Source organism: Rattus norvegicus, chromosome 13 (assembly GCF_021556685.1).
Source record: "Rattus norvegicus strain SHRSP/BbbUtx chromosome 13, alternate assembly SHRSP_T2T, whole genome shotgun sequence".
NCBI classification, from domain to species: Eukaryota; Metazoa; Chordata; class Mammalia; order Rodentia; family Muridae; genus Rattus; species Rattus norvegicus.
In genome coordinates this window covers 49,389,157-49,416,511 of record NC_141546.1, presented here as the reverse complement: position 1 = coordinate 49,416,511, position 27,355 = coordinate 49,389,157, and the positions used below count along the sequence as shown (strand labels likewise).

Sequence of the window (27,355 nt, the reverse complement as noted above, 5' to 3'; positions counted from 1 at the left end):
CAGAGACAGAAGGAACGCCCATTCAGAACCTGCCCCACATGTGGCCCATACATATACAGCCACCAAACTAGGTAAGATGGATGAAGCAAAGAAGTGCAGGCTGACAGGAACCAGATATAGATCTCTCCTGAGAGACACAGCCAGAATACAGCAAATACATGGGCGAATGCCATCATTAAACCACTGAACTGAGAACGGGACCCCCGTTGAAGGAATCAGAGAAAGGACTGAAAGAGCTTGAAGGGGCTCGAGACCCCATATGAACAACAATGCCAACCAACCAGAGCTTCCAGGGACTAAGCCACTACCCAAAGACCCATGGACTGACCCTGGGCTCCAACCTCATAAGTAGCAATGAATAGCCTAGTAAGAGCACCAGTGGAAGGGGAAGCCCTGGTCCCGTCAAGACTGAACCCCCAGTGAATGTAATTGAGGGCAGTAATGGGGGGAATGGGGGGGAGGATGGGGAGGGGAACACCCATAGAGAGGGGGAGGGGGAGGGGTTAGGGGGATGTTGGCCCGGAAACCGGGAAAGGGAATAACAATCGAAATGTAAATAAGAAATACCCAAGTTAATAAAGATGAAAAAAGAAGTAGTGTAGAGTAGACTCAGATTCTTATTGGTAAGAGAAATAGAAATAGGAAGTAGGATGGGTAAGAAAGAGGAGGTAGCATTGATCAGTGTGAGGTTAGTGAAGTGTAGCTGGAAGGGGAAAGGTAGTTAAGTAGCTTCAGTTCTAGGGCGTCCATGTGCTCTTCTGACTTCCACAGGCACCATGCATGCCTGTGCTGTACAAACATGTATGAAAGCCAAAAAATCTAAGTAAGTAAGTAAATAGAAACAAAGCAAAAATACAAAAACCTGCTCACTTCTGGGCTCAGCAGTTGGGAACACTCTGGCTATACTTCCAAAGGATCCATGTTGAATTCCCAGCACCTAAATGGCAGCTCACAACTGTCTAATTCCAGTTCCAAGGGATCTAACACCCTCACATAGACATACATTAGGGCAGAACACCAAAATACATAATAAATGGATGGATGAATACATAGGTAGTTAGGTAAGTAAGTGGAGATAGATAGATAGATTAGGTAGATAGGTAGATAGATTGATTCTTGTGCTTGAGAGGCAGGGGCAGGCAGATCTTAGGAGTGTGAGGCCAGCTTGGTCTACATAATGAGATCTATCTCCAAAACAACAAAAGGGGGAAAAAAGGAATATGTACAGTGCTGGAGAGATGACTCGGCAGTGAAGCATGCATACTGCATTTGCAGATGACCTGAGTTAAATCCTGTGTACCCACATTAAGCAGCTCATAGCTGCCTTTATTTAACTCCAGCTTCAGGGGATCCAATGTCTCTGGCCTCTGAGGACATCTGCACTCACTCACACACACATTTATAATTTAAAAAATAAGATATATATTTTTAAAAGAATAGTTATGGAATAAATTGTTAGCTCAGCTGCACTTAGTTGCAAGTTAATTCTCAAGTCTCTGGCTCTATAGGTTCTGCATGGTGTTGTGTGATAGAGGAGCCTTTGATCTCTGAAGCCTCTGTGTTCTTGGGGCTCTGGCATATGAAAGAGGGGAGATTGAAAGTCCTTTCCTGCTAGGCATGGTGTTGCATGCCTTTAATCCCACCATTCGAGAGAGAGGCAGGTGGATCTCTTAAGTTTGAGGCCAGCCTGATCTAGAGTGAGTTCCAGGACACACAAGGATACACAGAGGAACCCTGTCCCAAACAAAACAAACAAAAACAAAAGTCCTTTCCTAATAATTCCCTGCATCCTGCATACTGTGTGGCATGGGGTGGCGTGATGTGGCCTGCTGTGGCGTGCCGTGCTCCTTCCTATGCACAGGCGTGTGAGGAGCAGCACTTCTAGGTGTAGCCACTGAATCTGTTTACCTGGCATCTACGCTGCGTTTTACATGCCCATTCAGTATTAATAGTAGGTTAGAGTACCTACTGTGTTCCTATTGGTGGACTTTTAGCTCAGAAACATCAAAAAGGCTGAGGTGCTCCTTGATTAACCTTTCACCTCCCTGCCTCTGTATGAGTGAGGTGACTGCTCTGTGGAATTGAACTTCCAAGATCCTTTACTTACGCTCTCATAGTGCCAGGATATCTAGCAACGGAGAGGAAGTCCTAATCTTCAGGTACAGAGTTCAGCTTCTCTCTGACAGAGCTGGAAAGAAAGGATGGTTCTACAGTTACTCTGGTTGGAATGCAGAAGAGTCTTTGTACTTAACTAAGGAAATTACTATACAGTGAGGTCACGTTTCTGTCAGCCAAGAGAAGGAACTGGTGAAGAAGTCTGTATCCTTTGTAATGAGTCATCAGGCATGAGGTGGACGGCAGCCAACCTCCATTCACAAATGACTACCCAGTCGATTTCAAAAGGGGGCGGACGCTCAGCTCACCCCACAGGAACTGCGGTGTACTTGTAAGAGGGCAGATTCTCAGCTTCACCCCACAGGAACTGGGGTGTACGTGAGGACAGAAAAGGATTAGTGTGTGAATAAACCTTGTGAGACACATGGGACCGGTTCTGTAGGGTTTTCTTTGTATTTTGAGATGGAGGTCACTGTGTTGCCCAGGTTGACTTCTAACTCCTGCCTCAGCTCCCTGAATAGTTGGGAAAGCAGGCTGGCCAACTGTGCCCTGGCCAACTGTGCCCAGGGCCTTTGAGACTTTGGAGGAAGATACTGTTCTTGACCTTTCGAGTTATTTTTCTGTTTATAAAAGAGAACTTGATCTCATGATATAAAGGAAATATATGCTAAGAATTTAAATATTTGATCTAATAGATAAATCTTTTACTTCTGTCTTATAGTTTTGTAAATTTAGGTATTAATGTCCCAAACTTTTCTGACTTGATGAACTCAGAAAACATACTTTGAATTTAAACCTATAAAGTATGAACAAATTGGGGGCTGTAGAGATGGCTCAGTGGTTAAGAGAATGGACTGCTCTTCCAGAGGTCCCGAGTTCAAATCCCAGCAACCACATGGTGGCTCACAACCATCTGTAATGAGATCTGATGCCTTCTTCTGGTGTGTCTGAAGACAGCGACAGTGTACTTACATATAATAAGTAAACAAATTAAAAAAAAAAAGTATGAACAAATTGAGACTACTCAGAATGATTATAGGAAAGATAAAAAGTACAGTTAGTCACTTCAATAATGACTCCTCTATCTGTCTTTTCTTTGTAGTGGTGGTGATGGTGGCAGTGACACTGGGGATTTGACCAGACCCTTGTACGTGCTCAGCTACACCCAAGCTCTATGCTGTGTTTGTTCATAAAGCTTTTATTCCTAAATGCGGGCTATGCTTAATCTTAGGCCAAAGGCCCAGACGTGATAATATGCTATCCAGTGTATTTTATTTGGACTGTCTTCAATCTTTAAAGAATTAGTTATTTATTTTATATATGCGAGTACACTATCGCTGTCTTCAGACACACCAGAAGAGGGCATCTAATCCCATTACAGATGGTTGTGAGCCACCATGTGGTTGCTGGGAATTGAACTCGGGACCTCTGGAAGAACAGACTTAACTCTTTTTTTTTTTTTTTTTTTTTTTTTTTTGGTTCTTTTTTTTTGGAGCTGGGGACCGAACCCAGGGCCTTGCGCTTCCTAGGTAAGCGCTCTTACCACTGAGCTAAATCCCCAGCCCCCAGACTTAACTCTTAACTGCTGAGCCATCTCTCCAGCCCAACTGACTTCAATCAAAATGGAATTTGACACACTTTTATTAAAATAAAGCTTGGAATTTATCTTTTAGAAGGAAGCCATATTCCTAAAGAACAGTCAGTATTTGATCTGTATTTGACCTGTGGGGATTGACACAGGGTCTTTATATGCTTTGCATATCATTTTCTTATTTTAGTTTTTCCAGGCACAAGAAGATGTGACCTGTCTATTCTCACTTCTTTCAAATCTGCACATGGGTTAAACACCTTCACTTAGGAATCCCCTTCCTGTTCAGTTAACAGCAACTCCAGAATTACACATTGATAAACGGAGTCGATGCTTAATACTTAATACATTTTTGGATGGATGGGTGGGTGGAGAATTGGTTAATTGGTTGGTTGATTGGTTTTTCTCAAGACCAGTATCTCACCAGGCTGTCCTGGAACTCTCCCTGTAGACCAGGCTGACCTTGAACTCAGAAATCTGCCTGTTGTCTCTGCCTCCAGAGTGCTGGGATTAAAGGCGAGTGCCACTATGCCATGATTATCTTGTTTTGTTATTTACATCGATGTAACTTGTCAGGGGACAGAACTGACAGAAACCAGAGTGACAGTTGAGAGATCTCAAGAGTGTGCCCAAATGCTGACATGACACAAACCTAGAAGGGTCCCCATTTGTCTTACTTGTATGCAGTTGTTTTGTAGATGGCTACAATCTGTGTGGTTTTCTTTTTCATTTCTTGTACCTTCATTTGTGTTCCTAATCTCTCTCCCCTTCTGATGAATGATACTTCTGACTCCTTTTTCTTTCTCAGAGTGAGCTTGCTAGACCAGTGGCCATTCCTATGTGCTGACTGGGAACTGCTACCTAGGTGGCTTACACTAAAGTGGTTTTTACACTTTGTCTTTATGAAGCATCTTTTACTTCTTGTCTTTGCAGAGTTTACTCGGGAAGTGACAGACACACAGATGCCACTTGTTGCTCCCGTCATTCTCCCAGAGATGTATAAGATATTCACCATGGCCGAGGTATGGAGTCTCAGTACCACCTTGCAGGTGTATAGTGATGGTTATTGTCACTCGTGCCCATGCCAAGACACTAGAACTGAGTGTGATCTAGAGCAGAAATTGAATTAACCGTAGTCTTTGAACTCATGACAACAAGGGAAGCACTTGATGAAATAACTAAATGTCTCAACCACTCAGAGCTTTGCACCTATTGTCCCAAGTGCCATTCCTACCCTTACCTACTCAGCCAGGGATTTAAAATCATCTGTTACTTCACTGCAAGAATGGATAGAATCTTTTTTTGTTGTTGTTCAGATTTATTTATTATATTTAAGTACACTGTAGCTGTCTTCAGTCACTTCAGAAGAGGGCATCGGATCTCATTACAGATGTTGTGAGCCACCATGTGGTTGCTGGGATTTGAACTCAGGACCTCTGGAAGAGCAGTCAGTGCTCTTAACCACTGAGCCATCCCTCCAGCCCAGAATAGATAGAATCTTAATGTGTTGTATATGTACTTGCTAGTATGTACATAAGTAGTGATCTGCACACAGTAGTATAGGAATACTTAATAGGTATCCAATCTCTGGGGTCCCTTGCCCCAGTGAGTGCTCCACTGTAAAGGAAGTGCATTGAGAAGTAGGGATTCAGCTCAGTATGGAGCATGTGCTCTAAGGCCCTGGGTTCATCACACAATAGAGACAGAGCAGCAGCTGGGCACCTCATAACCCCATCTCCACAAAAGGAAAAACATCTATTAGCCAAGGCAGACATGGTGGAGGGCGTCTCTAAACCGCGCTCAGTGGGCAGAGGCAAGCTCTGTTAGGATTTTAAGTGTTATGGGACCTGTTTTTAAAGTCACAGAGGCCTGTATATCAAAGGCTGGTTCTAGTTAAGTTTAGCATTCTGCTGCCTTATGCTCTCCCTCTCTCTCTTTTGTGTTTTTGTTTTTGTTTTGTTTGTATTTTGAGTACACAGATATGGTCTCTGTGTATCCCTGGCTGTACCGGACTCACTTTGTAGACCAGGCTGGCCTTCTACTCACAGAGATCTGCCTGCCTCTACCTCCCGAGTGATGGGATTAAAGGTATCAACCACCTTATGCTCTCTTAATTACAGAAACCCATTTTTTTATACAGATGCGTGGATTGCATCTGTGTCGCTTTAGGGAATTAACTGTGAGGATTGATTGGTTAGTCCTGGTTTACTTCTAGTCGCATGTACACACATATGCGCTCCAGTCCCGTGGCTGAGCCATGATCTTTTTCCAGGTGTATGGTATTCGAACGCGTTCCCGGGCAGTGGAGATTTTTACTACTTGTGCTCATATGATCTGTAACATGGAGGAACTGGAAAAGGTGGGTGAGCCTTTGGTGAGGAATAACAGAGTGTGTGCTTCAGAGTGTTTATTATACTTTACATTGCCAAAGACCCACTCCATAACCATCAGAAAGCATGCTAGCCAGTCTTAGAGATTTAGCATTTTTCACTAAAATTTTAGCATATATAATGCCTATATTTTAGCTTTGTTTTGTATATTTTGTTCTGTGGTTGGGCGTTGTTGTTTGTGGGGGTTTGGGGGTGGAGGTTGCTTTGGTTTGGGTTTTTTTTTCCATGCTTGGAATTAAACCTAGGAGCTCACACATTCCAGACAAGCACTCTGTCACTGAGCTATATTCCAAGTGTTCCTGGTTCCTTTTACATTGGCTATCTCAAGCCTTTCTACCCTCTCGTGTGAAGGAGATCTAGCTGGGAATGCTGATCCCGGCGATCCGGATGCTGTTCTGAGAGTGGCCTCATGGGCTAGGTTTCAGAAGACTATAGTGAAGGATCTCAGGTCGGAGCTGAGGGCTGAAAGCCTGAGAAACTCACGCAGTGACTATAGCTGTGCCCTTTGATTAGGACCTGTCCCTAAAAGATGCTTCAAAACTGAGATTTAGAGTGTGTGCTGAAGCTCTGAGGGTTTGTCCAGCATTGACTGTGGTTTCTGTTGTCAGGGTGCAGCCAAAGTCCTGATCTTCCCCGTGGTGCAGCAGTTCACAGAGGCCTTTGTTCAGGCGCTGCAGATGCCAGACGGCCCCACGTCGGACAGTGGCTTTAAGATGGAGGTTCTGAAGGTAAAGACACTATCAGTAGGCTGAGAGCTGAGGAAGTCAGAGATCACCGTGTGCTCTTGTGTTACTTAGTAGTGTTTTCTGCTCTCAGGCAGTGACAGCCTTGGTGAAAAACTTCCCAAAGCACATGGTATCCTCCATGCAACAGATCCTGCCCATTGTCTGGAACACTCTGACTGAAAGTGCTGCCTTATATCCTTTCCTGAGAACCCAGAGGTCCTGCTGCGCCACTGCCTAACATTGGGAATCCAGCCCGGGCCTCAGTCATGTGTGTCCACGTCTAAGTATGTGTCTGTCCTTGTTGGGGTTTATAGCACTCCCGTGTAGACTATGTAAAGCAGACTCCAGATTGTCTTCCTTTACTCTGCATCATACTTATGTGAGGACAGAAGTGAATTACACGGAAGAAGTGGAAGACCCTGTGGACTCTGACGGTACGTAGTAAAGGAAATACCAGTTCTGAGGGGAAAGGATCTTGACACAGACAAGTCAGAGGCAGAAAACAGAAAAGCAGTGAAAGTGTCTTTTCAGTGCATTGTGTGTGAGCCATTGAGAATTCACCATCTTCCACGTCATCCTAGGGACATTGCAGAGCTGCTGAGAACTGTGTAACAGGTGTCTGATCAGCTAAGCCGCCTGTGCCGCTCTGTCTCATTTAACTCGGAATCCCACTGATGATAGCCTTCATTTCTGTGACCAGAAGTAGACATGCTGGGAAATGTGTTACTCTTGAACGTATTTAATCTCCTTCCATTGACTCTTTAGTCTCTTCTCCCAACCCTTCAGGGACAATTAGCAAGTACTTTACGTGTTCATTGATTCACAAAGACGATGTAGTTTGTTTCCAGAATGGATGCTTTCCTTTTGTTCCCATGGCATTGATTCCTACTCTCATGTATCCCTGTAGGAGAAGTCCTGGGCTTTGAAAACCTCGTCTTTAGCATTTTTGAATTTGTCCATGCACTACTGGAAAACAGCAAATTCAAAAGCACCGTTAAGAAAGCGTTGCCTGAGCTCATTTACTATATCATCCTGTACATGCAGATCACCGAGGAGCAGGTAACTGGTATTTGGGAGACAGTTACTAAGTCGTACTGGAAACTTAAAGAACGTGAAACCTTGGTCAAGTAAGCATCTCATTTCTATAAAACAGACACTGAGAGACTAACTTTATGTGAAATCCTAGAGAAGTTATGGTATTGTTTTTATCAATTCTAATGTTAGACTTTCAGAACATTTTTTTCACTAGGAAAATCTCTGTGAAACTACTGAGCAGAGATCATAGTCTGTAGGAGAACCAATCCAGCACTTCCTGTAAGCAGTGAGGTTAGGCCTTATCACCTGCCAGCCATCAGACTGCAGCCGCTCAGACTAGGGATCCCTGAGATCTTAGTGGGAATGTGTAAGAACCCCTGGGAGTTCCCATGATTTATCCCATCTACAAAGCCCAATATGAAGTGATCCATATCATCAAAATGTAGAGTTTGAATCTGAGTCACATTTTCTTAGCCTAGTCTGGAGTGCAGGCGGTATATTGATAGACTTTTATTTCAGTTTGCTCCTGTCCCTGCTGCCACACTTGTCAGTATTGTTTGATCAGCATCTGTTCTTTGCCATGTTGAAGCCTCCATGGCTTCTCTGATTTTCACTTAGAAGAGGAACAAAAGAAAGAAACAACTAGGTTTTTAAAACATTTTCCCAGCCAGGCATGGTGGCACACACCTTTAATGCTAGCACTCAAGAGGTAGAGGCAAGTGGATTTCTGAGTTTGAAGCCAGCCTGATCTACAGAGGGAAGCCAGGACAGTAAGGGCTACAGAGAGAAACCTTTTTCAAATAAAGAAAGAAAAAGAAGAATGAAAATAAGTTAATTTTTCCAGATCTGGGAACAGTTGCAGAATGAGCAAAGCAGTGAAAATGTTCAGAACACATTGTGGGAAGTTCTCAAAGGAGTAATAAAAACACTGTATTTTTAAAGTACTAAAAGAAAATGCATCAGCTTAGACCATTGAGATGGCTTGGCAGGTAAAACATTTGCTACCAAGCCTAACAGCGTGGGTTCAATCCTCTGATCCATGTGGTAGGAGAGAACTGACTCCTGATAATTGCTCTCTGACCCCCTCATAAGCATAAATGTAATTTTTTTAAAAAATAATATAAATAATGCCACGTGGTGGAGCATGCCTTAAATTGCAGCCCTCGGGAGGCAGAAATAGGCAGATCTGAGTTCAAAGCCAGCCTGGTCTATGAAGTACATTCCAGAACAGCCAGTGCTACCCAAAGAAAATAACATGGCAATGTCTTCCACACATACCAGCACAGAAGTTGGTGTTTTTACAGTAAATCCCTGATGTATTCAGTATGTCTGTTTATCAGATTAGCACGCTGGTGGCAGCAGCAGAGAACGATTCCGCTGCAGATAACCAGTCCTATATATTTGGATAATGATTTGTTTCTCTACAAAAAAATCTTTAAAGTACTAGGAGGTAGGTGGATCTCTCTTAGTTCAAGACCAGCCAGAGCTACACAGTGAGACCCTGCCTCAAAAAGAAAAAGACTTTAGAGTTTTGACCAGGAGACGAGACTGATCAGAACGAGCCGACTTGCTCCCCTTCGCAGATTAAAGTGTGGACGGCTAACCCACAGCAGTTTGTAGAAGACGAGGATGACGACACGTTCTCCTACACTGTTAGAATTGCAGCTCAGGACCTGTTGCTGGTAAGAATTACCTTGCTACTTCAACCAAATAACCCTCCAGTCTCTGGAGAGTTCTTCTTCCCAGACACCTAACCCAGGTCAGCGGTGCTGTGGGGCAGCTTCACCTCAGACCATTTTGAGAACATGAGAAAGTAGCTCATGAAATTTGAGACTGAGAAATAGCAAAGTTTTTGCACCTGGCTCACTGAATCAGGAACATTTCAGTTTAATCTTCAACAGGCCTCCATGGCACAAATAAGAAGTTGACAAACTTAAAAGGTTGTTGGGAAGTGAGCTCATGAACTTTCTGGCTCCTTCAACTAGGGCATAGGGTTGCCTCTAGGTTGAGTGCTGTGAAGAACCTGCCAGTTCCTGTTGGGTTTATGGTACATTGTGTCTTGGTATTTAGTGTTCCTAAGGCGCCTGTGACGGTTACAGGAGGAGCTGGTCGTGTAGCTCAGCACTAGAGCATTCGGCTAGCATGTGCAAAGTGAGCTCAGTTGAACTGCCAGCACCAAACAATAAAAGTAGAACAGAAAAATATTATACACTACTAGAGCAGCCTTTTACTCTCATGATCAGTCAGCTTCAAAGACAATAAATATCTGGTCCATTGTTGTCCAAAGCTAACTATCATTTTTTCATTTATGCTAGAGCCAGAGAGATCAGCTATGTAGAGCTATTTAGCCTTATAATGCCTGAACACTGTACAGTTGCGAGTGTTACCTTAATTTCATCAGAGACCCGGAACTAACGGGGTTACTTTTAGTACACCTGATGAGACTCTAGAATGGGTGCGTCAGAGTTTAAACCATACACACACATAGATTTATGTTTCAATCTTCTCTCCTAGGCTGTGGCCACAGATTTCCAGAATGAGAGTGCAGTGGCCCTGGCTACTGCAGCCACTCGGCACTTACAAGAAGCTGAGCAGACGAAAGCCAGTGGCACTGAGCACTGGTAAGGGGAGCAGCAGCTCTGCTTACAGTCTTGTCTGAAGCACTACATCTGAGGGAAAATGAGCTCGTTCTAGCCCTTTTTAAACAGCTTCGAAAGGGGGACTTTTGTTTTTAATTAGAAGACTCTGCTATTATACTTCCATGTTTTCTGTGACATTTAATAGTGTTTAAGTTGAAAGGATGAGCCTAGATGTGGTACATGACTTCTGTCCTAGCATTTGGGAGGTAGAAGCAAGAGATTTAGAAGTCCAAAACCATCTTCATTGATACATAGCAAGTTTGAGGCGAGCCTGGCCCGTGTGAGACCCTGTCTCAAAAAAATAAAAACAAATAAAGGCTAGAGCTGGAGAGATGGCTCAGCGGTTAGGAGCACTGACTGCTCTTCCAGAGGTCCTGAGTTCAAATCCCAGCAACCACATGGTGGCTCACAACCATCTGTAATGGGATCCGATGCCCTCTTCTGGTGTGTCTGGACAGCGACAGTGTACTCACATTAAATAAATAAATAAATCTTGTTAAAGAACAAGGGCAGATGAGGTGGCTCAGCAGGCGATGATGCTGGATGTCAAGCTTGGCAAACTGAGTTCAGTCTCCAGAGCCTACAGCATAGAAGTGAGGAACTTTAGAAAGGTGTCCTCTGACTCCGCACCCACACCATTGCTGTTGCTCCCACACATGGATGTAGATGGACGGACAGACGGACGGACGGATGGATAGTGCTCCCACATGATAGATGATTGATTGATAGATAGATAGATAGATAGATAGATAGATAGATAGATAGATAGATAGATGATTGATAGGTAGTAGAAATATACTTTTAAATAGACTAATTAGAAATACTGACAAATTATTTTGGGATCAAGTCACTTTGGAATACTCTTGAGTGGCCTTACTTATTTTGGAAGTGTAATATGCTTTACCAACTGCAGTATCCCTGTTACAGGTGGAAGATCCACGAAGCCTGCATGCTTGCTCTAGGCTCTGTGAAATCTATCATCACTGACAGTGTGAAAAATGGCAGGATCCATTTTGATATGCATGGGTTCCTGACTAACGTCATTCTTGCAGACCTCAACCTGTCAGGTATGTTTGAATACACACCAGGATTCTAGAAGATCTTGGGAACTGCTATTAACTCAGTCTGTGTGAGTATGATCTATGCACATCATAGGCCAGAAGAGGTTGTCAAGTATCCTATATCACTCTTTGCCTAGTCCTTTGAGGCGGAATCTCTCCTTGGACTTGGGGTTCACATCTTGGCTAGACAGAATCCAGCAAACCCCATCAGACCTACTGTCTCCACTACTGTCAGGGCTGCAATCACAGACATTTGCTGGGCCTTCTGGCTTGTTGCATGGGTGCTGTGGTTGAAACTCCTAGCCATGTGATTATAGAGAAAGCATTCTTAACCCCTGAGCCATCTTTTCTCTTAGCGCCACCCCCACTCCCCAGTGTGTGTGTGTGTGTGTGTGTGTGTGTGTGTGTGTGTGTGTGTGTGTGTGTCTGTCTGTCTGTCTGCCTGCCTGCCTGCCTGCCTGCCTGCCTGCCTGCCTGCCTGCATCTCTGACTTTCTCAGTTGTGTGTGTGTGTCTGTCTGGCTGTCTGGCTATGTCTCTGACTTTCTCAGTGTGTGTGTGTGTGTGTGTGTGTGTGTGTGTGTGTGTGTGTAACGATCGAGTTGAGTTCTTAATACCCCAAGAGATGTAGCTCACAACTTCTTGTACCTCAAATTCCAAGGGATCCGATGCCCTCTTCTGGCAACCACTGGCACTGTATGTAATGGGCACACATCACATACATATATATTCATAAATGAGATTAGGGGCTGGAGAGATCGCTCAGTGGTTAAGAGCACTGACTGCTCTTCCAGAGGTCCTGAGTTCAAATCCCAGCAACCACGTGGTGGCTCACAACCATCTGTAACGAGATCTGATGCCCTCTTCTGGTGTGTCTGAGGACAGCTACAGCGTACTTATATAATAAATAAAAAATCTTAAAAAAAATAAATAAATAAGATTAAAATCTTTAAACAAAATCCCCACAAGAATGTGGCTTATATCTCTTCTGTAGTTAGAATAGCCATGATGTCTGGAAAGTGCTGTTGATCTTTGGGAAGGAATGAGAATAAAAAGTTACTGCGTTGGTATTCCTTTAAAAATTATTTTAGGGGCTGGCAAGATAGTGCCATGGTTTAGAGCACTTGTTCTTTCAGAGAACCTGGGTTTGGTTCCCAGCACCCATATGGTAGCCCACAGCTGTGTATAGCTCCAGTTCCAGAGGGGTCCCATGTCCTCTTCTGGGCACCAGGCACACATGCAGTATACACACATACATGCAAACAAAACTCCCATACACATAAAATTAAAAATGTTTAAATCAAAAAGTGATGGTTTTAGCTTTAAGGGCTTTCAGAGATACCTAAGCCATACTTTGGCAGTTACTACCTCTGTATCTAAAGTGTTAGTAATTATTTCCTGCTTTGTTACGAGCTGTTCAATAATTCCTCCATTAGACATTTTAGTGTGAGCAACTAAGCTGAGCTCTCTGACAAGCCGACCAAGTTCAGTATCCTTAAACAGCTTATTCTTGCCAGGAGGTAGTAATGCTTACACCAGTAGGTTAGAATATCAACAAAAGAAGCATATGAGAAAGCTGAACACACAGAGCCGTGAGTGGCTCTGATATTTGAGATTACTGCAGACTGAGTGGTCATGGACACAGTATGAAAGGAACGTGTTGGGGTTGGGGATTTAGCTCAGTGGTAGAGCACTCGCCTAGCAAGCACAAGGCCCTGGGTTCGGTCCCCAGCTCTGAAAAAACAAAAAACAAAAAACAAAAAAACAAGAAAGGAATGTGTTGACTTGTGATTTAAACAAAGTTCAGAGTTGATGAAGGGAGATGTGGTTTCTGAGTCCGGATGTGGGCCTGAGCTTCATAGCCATCAAGGGAGCCTTGAATGTCAGCACTCGTATTGAGCGTATTTGGGGGGCTATAAAATTATTTGTCAGGTTATTAATAGAGGGATAACAGCTATAGTTTATGTTCTAGTGTTGAGACGGTAATAGGAAGGAAGCAGCAGTGGAGAAGGCTTTAGAAATGGACTAGTGTAGGTAAGCAGTAACGAGGGCTTCGGTCTCCAAATGGTCATAGTCAGAGGTAGAGTTGAGAAATGGATTATGTGCCATTTGTGCACAGATGCTTTTACCGTGTGAAATTGTGCTTTTTCTTTCAAATAAGTCACTTAGGTCATGTAGCATCCAGTATTTGTTAACATTTGAGAAATGGACTTGGGCAGGAAAGGAACTTTTCATCATCCAGCCTGTGACTGCTCTTCCTCCTAGCATCTCCTTTCCTCTTGGGCCGGGCACTGTGGGCTGCCAGTCGCTTCACTGTCGCTATGTCCCCTGAACTGATTCAGCAGTTCCTACAGGCAACAGTTAGTGGTCTTCATGAGACACAGCCTCCGTCAGTTCGCATCTCTGCCGTGAGAGCCATCTGGGGGTAAGTACACTACTCTAGAGTGGTAAGAACTGCTTGAAGGGAAAATGGCTGAGGTAGAGAACATCACAGCTGTCCCGTGCATTATGGTGCCTAGAGATTTCTCCTGAAGACCTGCCTCTTCAGGAAGAGCACTGGAGGGAAAGGGAAAGCAGCTCCGCAGGTGACTCCAGGTGTTCCCTTTCGTTCAAGGAGCAGTTCCTTTCTTCAGTGAAGGCACTTAACCAAGGCCCGGGGTAATTTGCATAATGTTTGCGTAGTTGTGAAGGACACAAATCTGATTAGCAGCCACATTGGTAGTCTATGTATTAGAAACCAAATTTGGGAGAATATGATGTAAAACACGCTCATTTCTCCCAGTTTCATTTTTCTTTTTCATAGGTAAAAAGCTTCGTAGTCATGATTTATGTTCGTGCTCAGACCAGAGGACACATTGATATATGAAAATCTTTTTCTTTTAGATTTATAATTTTATTTTATGTGTATGAGTGTCTTGCTTGTGCATGTCTGTACCATGTGCATGTTTGGTGCTTACAGAAGTCAGAAGAGAACAGTTGTAAGCCCCCTTGTGAGTTCGAGGAATTGAGCCCAGGTCCTCAATAGTAGCAAGTGTTCCTAACTGCTGAGCCCTCTCTCTAGCTAATCATTGCTATTTGAAGGATCCAAATTTAAGCATCTCAATTAAATTCTATGCATGACATTTACAAAGTTTATGTTCCTGTCCTAACATTTGAGATAGTGACTGTGAATCCATGCATGTGGGTCGGGGGGATCCTTCGGGAACGTTGAGGAATCACCTGTTCTGCCTGCATACATTGACAAACAAAGACCCAGCTTTTCCTGTGTATTTTTAGTAAAGCCAGTCTTTGGCTCTGAATGAATTTAAAATTTCCCTGTGCTAAGAGAAACCAAGTACAGCTTTTCAGAAGCTCCTAAATGACTGAGGAGGGAGCCTAACCTGGTTAACCTTGCCTGCATTGCTTCTGACCTTCGGAAAACTTGATTTTTATATGCGTGCATCAGTTAGTCCCTGAGGCATTAAACATCCCTTATATCAAGTGTCAGTATAAGATTAAAAGCAGGAGTTGGAGAGTAGCTCAGCAGTTAAGAGAACAAACTCTCTCTTCAGAGAGGACCCAAGTTTGATTCCTAGCACCCACATCGGGCAGGTCACAGCTACCTGTAACTCCAACTTCCGGAGACCTGAAACACCCAGACATCTGCACACATGGACATGTACACGTAAATAAATAATTATAACAACAACAACATTTTAAAGAAAAAAGTTTAAAGCCTTTGCCAACTAATAACCATTAAAACCTGTGTATATTACTTAAAACTTTTTAAAAAAAATGGTCCAGGAATAAAATCAGGATGATAATAAATTTAAACAGATTGTTGGTACGAGGACTGCTTTGTATTGTGACTTTACAGAGTGTGCAAAGTTGCAAACTGAGAAGAGTTTGTGAGTTTATAAATGCTCAGGTAAATGCCTCTCGTCTTCTGGGACATTTTAGACACTAGTACCTGTCAGGCATAACTTATTTACATTGATTCTCACAGGAAAGAATAGGATTCAAAAAACAAAAAACAAAAGCGACCTTTCATTTATTGTTGTAAATGAGGTTGTTTACAATAAGCTTAAATTTTATAGTCAGAAAAAACCACTGAGGGGCTGTAGAGCTGGCTGAGCAGTTGAAAGCATTGGTGTAAGTCATGAGGACCTGCATTAAATCCTAGCCACCACCACCCCCACCACCCCCACCACCCCCACCACCCCCACCCCCCCGTGACAAGCTGCCATCCTGACACACTTCTGTAACCCCAGCTCCGGGAGAGTTGAGAGACAGGAGACCCGCTGGGGCTTGCTGACTTCCATCTTCCAGGAAAAAACAAGCCCCAAGCTCAGGGAGAGACTTTGCCTCAGCACTTCTGGTCTCCATAAGCACCTGCGTCCTTACACATACCCACAAGCATAGAAATGTTTTAAATAACAATTAATAAAAACAAATGTTTGGGTTGGAGAGATGGCCCAGTGGTTAAGAGTGCTTGCTGTGGCTGGAGAGATGGCTCAGCGGTTAAGAGCACCCGACTGCTCTTCCAGAGGTCATGAGTTCAATTCCCAGCAACCACATGGTGGCTCACAACCATCTGCTTTTACTTTTTTTTTTTTTTTTTTTTTTTTTTTGGTTCTTTTTTTCGGAGCTGGGGATTGAACCCAGGGCCTTGCGCTTCCTAGGCAAGCGCTCTACCACTGAGCTAAATCCCCAACCCCAAATATAACCAAAGTGTTCTTTTTTTTTTTTTTTTTTTTTTTTTGGTTCTTTTTTTTTTTTTTCAGAGCTGGGGACCGAACCCAGGGCCTTGCGCTTCCTAGGCAAGCGCTCTACCACTGAGCTAAATCCCCAGCCCAACTCACAACCATCTGTAAAGAGATCCGATGCCCTCTTCTGGTGTATCTGAAGACAGCTACAGTGTACTTATATATAATAAATAAATAAATCTTTAAAAAAAAAAAAAAAAGAGTGCTTGCTGTTCTTGCAGAGGACCTGAATTTAAGTCCCAGGCCCAAGTTCATAACCTCCTGTAACTCCAGCTCCAGGGGATCCAGTACCCTCTTCTGTCCTTCATGGGCACTCAAACACATGTGCAAATACATATATCACATATGCACGCACATACAGAAGTAAAATAACAAATGTTTAAGAGCTACCCTATGAAAAATTCTTAGCCATCTTTTCTTCTTGGCCAAAATGTTCAATTTAGTCATTTCCTATTTGGTTTTCTAGCCACCTAAGTCCTTATTACTAAAACTGTAGAGTTCTTTGTTTCCAAGTTTAATTTTATTTAATTAATGTGTATGCAGTTACGTGCAAGGGAGCGTGGGTAACTTTGATGGCCCTGGACTTACAGGTGGTTGTGAGCTGCCCAAGTGGATACTAAAAATGCAGGTCCTTTAAAAGCGCAGTCTTGGGTTGGGGATTTAGCTCAGTGGTAGAGCGCTTGCCTACCAAGCACAAGGCCCTGGGTTCAGTCCTCAGCTCCAGAAGAAAAAAAAAAAAAGAGCAGTCTGTGCTTTTTAACCACTGAAACCTCTCCAGTCCCTGAAATTTCTAACACTGTAACATTTCAGTTCGTCATGGTGCCTTTGCTTTTATCTTTTTTTTTAATATTTTTATTTATTTTATGTATATGAGTACACTGTCACTTTCTTCAGACACACCAGAAGAGAGCATCAGATCCCATTACAGATGGTTGTGAGCCACCATGTGGTTGCTGGGATTTGAACTCAGTGGTTAAGAGCAGTCAGTGCTCTTAACCACTGAGCCATCTCCCCAGCCCCTGCTTTTATCTTTTGTACCAGCTTTAATTTATTCCTCCATGCAGTGGCTTATATTTCAATGTAATCACCTTAAATGATTTCTGAAACAAGATATTTATTGATGCATAATTATACATCTGTGTGTCAGATTTATTTAGTCATATTTATGACTGACTTATTTTTTATTTGTGTATTTGTTTCCTGTGTGTGGGTGTTTTGTCTGTGCACTGGGGAGTCCAGCAGAGACATCAGGTCCCCTGAAACTGTGAGCGGGCTGTGTGCTGGGAATTGAACCTGAGTCCTCTGCAAGAGCCACCCCTGAGCTCTAAACCCCTGAGCCATCGCTCTGGCCCTCCAGCCCCAACCCCAGGCCTAACTTCTGAACACTAAGGTGGTGCCTGGCTCTGATCAGCTCAGAAAACTATAACAACACACGGTGAGAAGTTGAAGCTCATGTACAAGTTGCTGTCGTGGTTAAGGACGAGGGTCTACTGCAGTGATCAGTAGAAGGCGAAAAGGAAGCGATAAGGACGGAGCCAAGGTCTAAAACCAGGATGTGCAAGATCTAAGGGTACAGCATTTTTTACCATTACTAAAGCAGAGAGTAGAGAAAGTCTTGTAGACTTGGCAATAAATAGTAAGCTTAGCGGTCAGTCATTTGACTTTCGGTCATTTGTAAGATTTTATAGACACACACACACACACACACGCACGCACGCGCACACACACACACACACACACACACACACACACACACACTGGTAGAGCCAGTAAGCAGTGACTATGTGGTGGCTTACACTACCCATAGTTCCCATTCCAGGATACCTCACCCTCTGGTCTCTTCGGGCACTAGGCATATGTATACTTATGCATAGAAACTTAGATAAATCCAGCCAGGCAGGGAGTGGCTCTCACATTTAACCCCAGAACACAGACAGAGGCAGTTACATCTCTTGAGTTCCAGGACAACCAGGGCTACCCCAAGAAACCCTGTCTCAAAAAACAAACAAACAGAAAACTAAATAAATGAATCCGAAAATAAATTTAAAAAGAAATGTTAGGTCTGAGCAAAAAAGCAAGTCTACCCTACAGCAAAACCAAGCCCGTACATAAACCACGGTTTCGCTGGTTGTGGAGTTTTACAGTTAGTACATGTCATTTGGCTATAAAACAAACAAGAAGGGCTGGAGAGATGGCTTAGGGGTTAAGAGTACTGATGCCCTTCCAGAGGTCCTGAGTTCAATTCCCAGCAACCACATGGTGGCTCACAAGCATCTGTAATGGGATCCAATGCCCTCTTCTGGTGTGTCTGAAGACAGCTGCAGTGTACTCACACACATAAAATAAATTCTTTTAAAAAAACAAAAAGATAAACAAGAGTGGGTAAGGGGACACATACTCTAAGCCCAACACTGAGCTGTGGAGGCAGAGGCAGGAGGATCTCTGTAAGTTCAAGTCCAGCTTTGTCTGCATAGCAAGTTCCAGACCAGTCACAGGATACATAGTGAGACCCCGTCTTTTTTTTTCTTTTTCCTTTTTTTCCTTTATTAACTTGAGTATTTCTTATTTACATTTTGAATGTTGTTCCCTAAAGGGAGTAACGTTTCCCCTTTAGGGGGATGTTTCCGTGCCAACATCCCCCTAACTCCTCCCCCTCCCCCTTTATATGGGTGTTCCCTTCCCCATCCTCCCCCCAACAATCACATTCACTGGGGGTTCAGTCTTAGCAGGACCAAGGGCTTCCTCTTCCACTGGTGCTCTTACTAGGCTATTCATTGCTACCTATGAGGTTGGAGCCCAGGGTCAGTCCATGTCTTTGGGTAGTGGCTTAGTCCCTGGAAGCTCTGGTTGGTTGGCATTGTTGTTCATATGGGATCTCAAGCCCCTTCAAGCTCTTCCAGTCCTTTCTCTGATTCTTTCAAGGGGGTCCCGTTCTCAGTTCAGTGGTTTGCTGCTGGCATTCGCCTCTGTATTTGCTGTATTCTGGCTGTGTCTCTCAGGAGCGATCTACATCCGGCTCCTGTCGGTCTGCACTTCTTTGCTTCATCCATCTTGTCTAATTGGGTGGCTGTATATGCATGGGCCACATGTGGGGCAGGGTCTGAATGGGTGTTCCTTCTGCCTCTGTTTTAATCTTTGCCTCCCTATTCCCTGCCAAGGGTATTCTTGTTCCCCTTTTAAAGAAGGAGTGAAGCATTCACATTTTGATCATCCGTCTTAAGTTTCATGTGTTCTGTGCATCTAGGGTAATTCAAGCATTTGGGCTAATATCCACTTACCAATGGGTGCATACCATGTGTGTTTTTCTGTGATTGGGTTACCTCACTCAGGATATTTTCCAGTTCCCTCCATTTGCCTATGAATTTCATAAACTCATTGTTTTTGATAGCTGAGTAATATTACATTGTGTAGATGTACCACATTTTCTGTATCCATTCCTCTGTTGAAGGGCATTTGGAGACCCCGTCTTTTAAAAAAAGTTATTGAGTACCTGTTAACAGGTGTTGTTTAGAGAAACCACGCTTTTTTCTATTTATTACTGCCATTCTATATGAATGGCATTTTAAATATTAATTTGATAACTTTATTAGTTTTTCATATGACCCAGCTATCCCCCAAATAATCGAAGCAGAGTGCTGTGAATTTTTTAAATCAGCTTTAGCACAATAACTAATCTATTTTTCTGTATACTAGACTGTTAATTCTCCAGTTAGTTCCCCAAGTACTTGCTGTTTGAGTCTGACGAGTTATTTCTGCTCCAACAGTTCATTCTAGGGGGACATTTCACTCGGCCATGTGCTCCTGGCCCATTTAGTCTAATGAAGACCTCCTGTTCTCTCTGTTTTCTTTTTCCTCCTTCCTTCTCCCTCCCTTCCTCCCTCCCTCCTTCCTCCCCTCCCTCCCCTATTTTGGACCCTACGTGGGATCAGCTGGGTAACTGAAACCCCATCTACCACTGTTCTCCCTAGTAATTGGCTATAGCCACTTTTGTTTAACCAATAGCTTTAAGTTTGGGGAAAAAGATTTATATGGCATCACTCGGTTTATTCGAGGATCTGCTTGGGGAGGGAGGGGTACGCAACTAGATTTTGCAGGCCAGTATTTAGCATTTGAATAGATAGCAGCACTAGATCAACTCCCAACAATTCTATTGTAATTTTTTAGTTACATTTATGTGTATATGGTGGGAGGTAGTGTGGGCTTGTGTGTCTGCTGTGGCACATAAAGAACAACTTGTGGCATTCAGTTCTCTCCTCCCACAAGGGTCCTGGGGATCAAGCTGAGAGCATCAGGTTTGTCCTCGGGCACCTTTATCATTGAGCCGTCTCACCAGCTGTCTCATCGACTGTTATATAAATTAAACTCATTTTGACACTCAAAACACAAAATTTGTAACATGGAAATTAAAAAATAATTTCCTATTATGCAATTATAACGAGATGTTTTAAGGCTGCCTTTGGTGTTTTTGCCTTTGGTGGGTTGTGTTTTGATTTTGAGACAGGGTCTCACTGTGGATCCCCTGCAGCCTGGATTGCTTTGTAGGTCTGCTGGTTGGTCATGAGCTACAGCATGTAGACGTTGGAGGATAACTTCCACCGTGCAGTCTCTAGCAATCCAGCCTGGTTCATCAGGTTTGGGGGCAAGTACTCTTACTGCCCGGCTATCTTGCCAGCGTTTTATACCGAAATCTTGATGTGATTTAATGCTGTAGTCTGAGAACTCCTAAGGCATTTAACTAGTGTCTTAATAATTTGGGTGTGATGACGTGACTGTATGAAATTTTAAAGAATATAGCAAATAGGAGAGCTGGGTGGCTTCGGTTAGAGCACCTTCTTAAACATGTCTGAGAGACCCTGGGTTCTGTCCCAGGCAAAGAGAAATTCTGAAGAAAGTAGAGGCACTGATATGTATGTAATATACTACAGAAAGATATGAAGACATAGCTAACTAAAGAAGTAGCTTTATAAAGCTATGTATGCATACATGTGTCACATAAGATTGGAAAGGCTAAAAATGGAAGGGTCTGCTTACGAGTAACTCTCAATTATGTATCTCTCTCTCTAGTTATTGTGATCAGCTGAAAGTCTCAGAGAGTACGCATGTGCTTCAGCCCTTCCTCCCCAGCATCCTGGATGGCCTAATTCACCTAGCAGCCCAGTTCAGCTCCGAGGTCCTCAACCTGGTGATGGAGACCCTGTGCATCGTTTGTACTGTTGACCCAGAGTTTACAGCAAGTGTGGAAAGCAAAATCTGCCCCTTCACCATCGCCATTTTCCTAAAGTACAGTAATGGTATGCCATCCAGGAATATGTGTGTTGATGAGAAGCATCCAAAGAAGTGGTCACTGGAGGTTTAGGAGCTATCCCTAGTTGACAAAGGAACTGGTTCTCCTGTAGACACAGCAGCATTGTAAAGTAGAATGCCAGTTCCTATGATTTTATTCATATAAGGACTAGGAAAGATAGAGTGTAAACGACTAACGCAAAACTACCTAATCTAAAGCTCTTCAGATGGAGTAGAAAAGTAAGTGACTTCCTAAGAATGAATTGGACAAGGAGGTGCTGGGACAGGAGGTGCAGCTCAGTGATAGAGCCCTTGCCTAGCATGTCCAAGGCCCTGGGTTTGATCCCAATACTGGGGAAGAAGATACTGAAGAAAGAAACATGCCGAGAAACCTTGCACACGTGAGGCGAGTGCTCTGCCAGAAGAAAATAATTGAATATCAAAGGTGTCTCTGGGTGGGAGAGACACAGTCTGTTCTTTCCTGTAATACTTTTCAGCATTTTAAGTTTTTATAGTAAATAGACCAGAAGAATATTAAAGATATCTGTTTTAAAAAATGAAGCTAAAAGTCATACAGGAATGTTAGTTATTAATATGATACCATACTAAACATGTTATTTAATTTGCTTTGGGGGTGTTTGGTTTCTGTTTGACATGGGTTCTGCAGAGCATGCCTGTTGCTCTCCCACTCTGCTGGGCTGCACTGTCTGTGAAGTGGCTGTCTATGGCTTTACTTACCCATTCTGTTCTGGAGAGCTAGGGTGGCCTGTTTTTTTCTTACAAACAATGCTATAGTTACTTTTAGCATGCACTTCAGTGTGCACTACAGGTATCCTTTCATGCTACATGACAGAGGTACTTTTATTCCGAGGGTAAAGCAGATTAACATGAAGTTCCATCTCTCAGCCAGGGGCTGAGGCTGGAGGATTACAGATTCAAGGCTATATAATAAGACCTTTTCTCAGAACACACCAGAAAGAAGCTCCATCTCTTTGTAAAGCTCTGCTTTCTGAGGTCTGAACCTTTGGCTACAAGTAGGGCCCCAGGAGTCCCTCCTGTCAGTCACATGACTACTCCCTAAGAAATATGCGCAACTTCTTGAAAAGGTGTAAGAGGGGCAGGAAAGGGCGCGCATTGGCCGCTCTTCCAGTTACCCATATGGTGGCCCACACTGTTCTGCAACTCCAGTTCTAAGGGACACCCCTCTTCTAGTCTCCTTGGGCACTACACACGTGGGTACACAGACATGTATACAGGTAAGATACCCATATACAAAATAAAAAAAATTTTTTTAAATATGTGAGAGGCTGGGGACAATAGTATTTTAAATTTCATATCTTATTATTATTGTTGTTTTGAGACAGGGTCTCTTTATGTAGCCCTGGCTGTCCTACCTAAAATTCACCCTGTAGACCAGGCTGGCCTCAAAGTCTGAAACTCATGTAGATCCTTCTTCCTCTGCCTCCCAAGTGCCGGAATTAAAGACATGGGCCACCAATCCCAGCTTTCTCCTCCTCCTCTTCCTCCTCTTCCTCATCCTCCTCCTCCTGTTCTTCCTCTTCCTCTAAGATTATACATTCTTCTGTTCTTTTTTCACTTTATGTATATGAGTACACTATAGCTGTCTCCAGACACACCAGAAGAGGGCATCAGATCTCATAACAGATGGCTGAGCCACCATGTGGTTGCTGGGATTTGAACTCAGGACCTCTGGAAGAGCAGTCAGTGCTCTTAACCACTGAGCCATCTCTCCAGCCCCTTTCTTCTTAACAAAGTAGCAGGGAAGTTTGTTTGCTTTTTGGTTTGGAGTCTTTTATCATTGGGTTTCATTATCATTCCAGGTTTCAGGAAAACAAAGACCTTAAAATTTGCGCCAGAACTTGCCTAGCAAGCACAAGGCCCTGGATTTGGTCCCCAGCTCCAAAAAAAAGAAAAGAAAAAAATTTTGCGCCAGAAGAAAAGCCTAAAAGCCCCTTTAACTTTTACCCCTAAAAGCCCTTTAATTTTAGGGGTAGCTATTTAAGAGTCTGTGCCCTGAAGAAAACATGTATCTTTTGAAGACTTAGCATCCCTTGTTCTTGAGGTGACTCTTGTAGGTAGCTGTTCCACTTCCCATTTCCCAAGTGTGTGAGGTTTTACTGTATGCAGAAATGTCTGACTCATGTTAGACTTAGAGCAAGAAGCAAGCACCATCTGACCTGAGGTAGATGGGTTTCATGTTACCTTGTCCACCTCAGACCCTGTGGTTGCCTCGCTGGCTCAGGACATCTTCAAGGAACTGTCCCAGATTGAAGCCTGCCAAGGTCCAATGCAGATGAGGCTGATTCCCACTCTGGTCAGCATAATGCAGGCCCCAGCAGACAAGATCCCTGCAGGGCTCTGTGCGGTAAGTGATTACAAGTTTGTGAGTGCGTAAGAGAAGGAAAGAGCAGGTACCACCCACAGATCCCACCTGTGGTCAGGACATCAGTCAGAACTTGAAGGTTCAGAGTGGTATTTCATACGAGCTACTCTGTCCATGAGGACAGTGGTTGACTGCCTAAGGATTTTGTAAAAAGGGGTGGGGAGTTTGGCAGCATACCTCTTTAATCCCAGCACTTGAGAGGCAGAGGCAGGTAGATCTATGAGTTTGAGGGTAGCCTGGTCTATCGAGTGAGTCCATGACAGCCATGGCTACACAAAGAAACCAGTCTTGGAAAGGTGGAGGAGTGCGGGGCTGGGTAGTAAGAGAGGAAGTGTATGTGGTGTGAGGCGTGGTCTCACTATGTGGACTAGCTATAGGGCTGACCTTGGACTCACAGAAATATGCCGCCTGCCTCTGTCTGCCCAACTCTGGAATTATAGGCATGCTCCACCATGCCTGGTGCCATTTTCCCCCACTGCTACCAATGTGTGTCTATATATGCACGTGGGGACAGGAGGACAAACTCTGGTCATACTCAAGAGCACAATCTACCTCCTTTGAAACAAGACTTCTCATTGGCTTGAATCTTGCCAAGTAAGTAAGGTATGCTGACCAGCCAGGAAGCCCTAGGAAGCCTCCTTCCTCTGCCTCCCCAGCCCCAGGATTATAAACACACGTGTCACCCTACCTGTCAATGCCACCTACCCCCATGGCTATTGAAATCATAAGTGCTTCAGTGAAGCTAAGAGCTCCACATACCTGGCAAGCATCTTGGTTGTTGGATGCCTCCCGCCCCAGAAGTAACTTTTACTTTTCTTTTTTCAGACAGCCATTGATATCTTGACTACAGTAGTTCGAAATACAAAGCCTCCCCTTTCCCAGCTCCTCATCTGTCAAGCTTTCCCTGCTGTGGCACAGTGCACCCTTCACACGGATGATAATGCCACCATGCAGGTATCTGAGACTCAGAGACTGGAGAGAAGACAGTTTCCCCGCCATAGCCATATAGTAGGACAGGAAATGTGACGTGTGATTATGCTTTTGAAATATAAGTCTGTTAATGGTCTTGAAAAGTGTGAATACCAGACATCTGGCTATCTGTATTTGATTACTGATGCTATGGAGGAGCCTATAGATTGCCTCTATAGAGGTCCAGATTTGAGACCTTTCTGAATATTTAGTTGATAGTCAACAGAGTGATAGACCTGGAGAAGTGAAGGGCGCTGGTACTCTCGGGTCTTTATTCTGTTTGTAAAGGCTGTAGGGAAGAGATAGTAGATCTGGTCAGAGTAGAGATCCCTAGCCAGACGGTGATTTGCGTGAGGTCCATCTGCATCCCATGAAGACCTTCCATGCTCCTAATTAGGGCTACATCTAAGAGGGTTTTTCAATTCCAAAGGTAAATCTTTACTGCTAAACCTCAGGTTTCTTGGTCATTGGTCACTGAAATGAGAAGTAAGCAGTTTTGAGATAGATATTTGGGTAAAAGAAGGATCATGTTAGTGCCCGTCTTTATCCATAGACAGTAAATTCCTGTGTCTAGTGACACACGAGCCCTGTAAGCCTGTTGCTCCCGGGAGGTATAGACGTCTGTCGGTAACAGTTTGAGGGTCTCCTTGCATCTGTTCTCCAGTGGCTAATCTTGCTTGTCATTTCTGTCTCCATAGAATGGTGGTGAGTGTTTGCGGGCCTATGTGTCAGTGACACTGGAACAGGTAGCCCAGTGGCATGATGAGCAAGGCCACAATGGACTATGGTACGTGATGCAAGTAGTGAGCCAGCTCCTTGACCCACGAACCTCAGAGTTCACTGCAGCCTTTGTGGGCCGCCTGGTCTCCACCCTCATCTCCAAGGCAGGGCGGGAGCTTGGGGAGAATCTGGATCAGATTCTTCGTGCCATCCTCAGTAAGATGCAGCAGGCAGAGACACTCAGTGTCATGCAGGTAAGGACAGTGGGGCACTAGTGCATGGGGTCACATGAGTGTGTGGGTCCCAGGCTGTCTTACTCTCTCCCTGTGCTTGTGCAACAGCTCAGTAAAATTGGATCTGCTCTGGCTAGAGAGACATGGAGAGGGAAAGCCCCATGTTCTGTCCTATGAGTGGACTCTGCTCTATATAGACAGACTTATGTCACATTATAAGTGTTTTGCTTGTATGCATCTATATGCACCACGTACCTGGAGTCCAGCTTCTTGGAGCTGTAGTTAGAAATGTTTGGGAGCCACCGGTTTGGATTCCAGGAACCGAGCATAGCTTCTCAGCAAGAACAGCAGTGCCCTAACCACCGAGCCATCTCTCCCCAGACTCTGTTTCTAGTTTGGTTTTGGTTTTGGTTTTGGTTTTGGTTTTGGTTTTATTTGAGATGGTCTCAGTGTGTAACTCTGGCTAGCCTGGAATCCTCTGTATAGACCAGGCTAACCACAAACTCAGTGATCTGTCTGCCTGTACTTCATGAGTATTGGATTAAAGGTATGTGCTACCACGCCCAGCGTCAGAGTCTGTTTCCTGACTGACCAGCCCATTCCCTCTTTCCTATGTCTATGAAATCTCTTTTCCTAAAAAAAGGTACCTTCTGTTCCCTTCTAGTCGCTCATCATGGTGTTTGCTCATCTGGTGCACACTCAGCTGGAACCTCTGTTGGAGTTCCTGTGTAGCCTCCCAGGACCAACTGGGAAACCTGCCCTGGAGTTTGTGATGGCTGAGTGGACGAGTCGGCAGCACCTGTTCTATGGACAGTATGAAGGCAAAGTTAGGTAAGGCCCTGCCGTATATCTGCTCTGGGCCTTCTACTTCTGCTCATAGTTAAATCTTTCTTCCCTGGTTTAACATACCAAGCTGTCCCTGTAGTCTCTGTTCTGTCTCTCTTGATAACCATATAATTTAATATCTCCATGTTGAAATTCCCAATAAAACAATCAGCATAGTAGGTGTATTTCTGATTTCTGCTAAGACCCTCCTCTTGAACAGACTTTACTTGGTTAAGTACAGATTAGTGTCTTATCCTTCCTTATAAACCCAAACCTAACCCTGGCATTCGTAGTGTTCATCTTTAATCCCATCACACAGGAAGCAGAGGCAGGTGGATCTCTGTGAGTTCAAGGCCAGCCTGGTCTACAGAGCTAGCTCGAAGGCAGCCAGGGCTATACAGAGAAATCTTTCTTTAGATAGATAGATAGATAGATAGATAGATACATACATACATACATACATACATACATACATACATACATACATACATACATACAGAAATCCTTCTTTAGATAGACAGACAGACAGATGACTGACCAACCCAACCTTTGCAACTCCATAGCCTACACTTCTATCTTCTATTTTTTCTGGTGCCCAGGCCTTGAGTCTGATAGACAAGCCTC

The 27,355-nt window shown here is 43.9% G+C and overlaps 1 protein-coding gene across 15 annotated transcripts in view; it reads left to right on the top strand.

The window, feature by feature from the left end:
* The window catches only part of Ipo9 (importin 9), a 49,593-nt gene that overhangs the window by 18,769 nt on the left and 3,469 nt on the right, over positions 1 to 27,355 (top strand). For all 15 annotated transcript variants that reach the window (XM_087580793.1, XM_087580799.1, XM_087580797.1 and 12 more), the window contains 15 exon segments: positions 4,637 to 4,725; positions 5,976 to 6,062; positions 6,702 to 6,821; positions 6,910 to 7,010; positions 7,194 to 7,252; positions 7,726 to 7,877; positions 9,437 to 9,535; positions 10,368 to 10,474; positions 11,420 to 11,559; positions 13,818 to 13,977; positions 21,362 to 21,588; positions 23,818 to 23,966; positions 24,810 to 24,938; positions 25,652 to 25,927; positions 26,571 to 26,737. In XM_087580793.1, the coding sequence (XP_087436919.1) occupies positions 4,637 to 4,725; positions 5,976 to 6,062; positions 6,702 to 6,821; positions 6,910 to 7,010; positions 7,194 to 7,252; positions 7,726 to 7,877; positions 9,437 to 9,535; positions 10,368 to 10,474; positions 11,420 to 11,559; positions 13,818 to 13,977; positions 21,362 to 21,588; positions 23,818 to 23,966; positions 24,810 to 24,938; positions 25,652 to 25,927; positions 26,571 to 26,737 (2,062 nt within the window).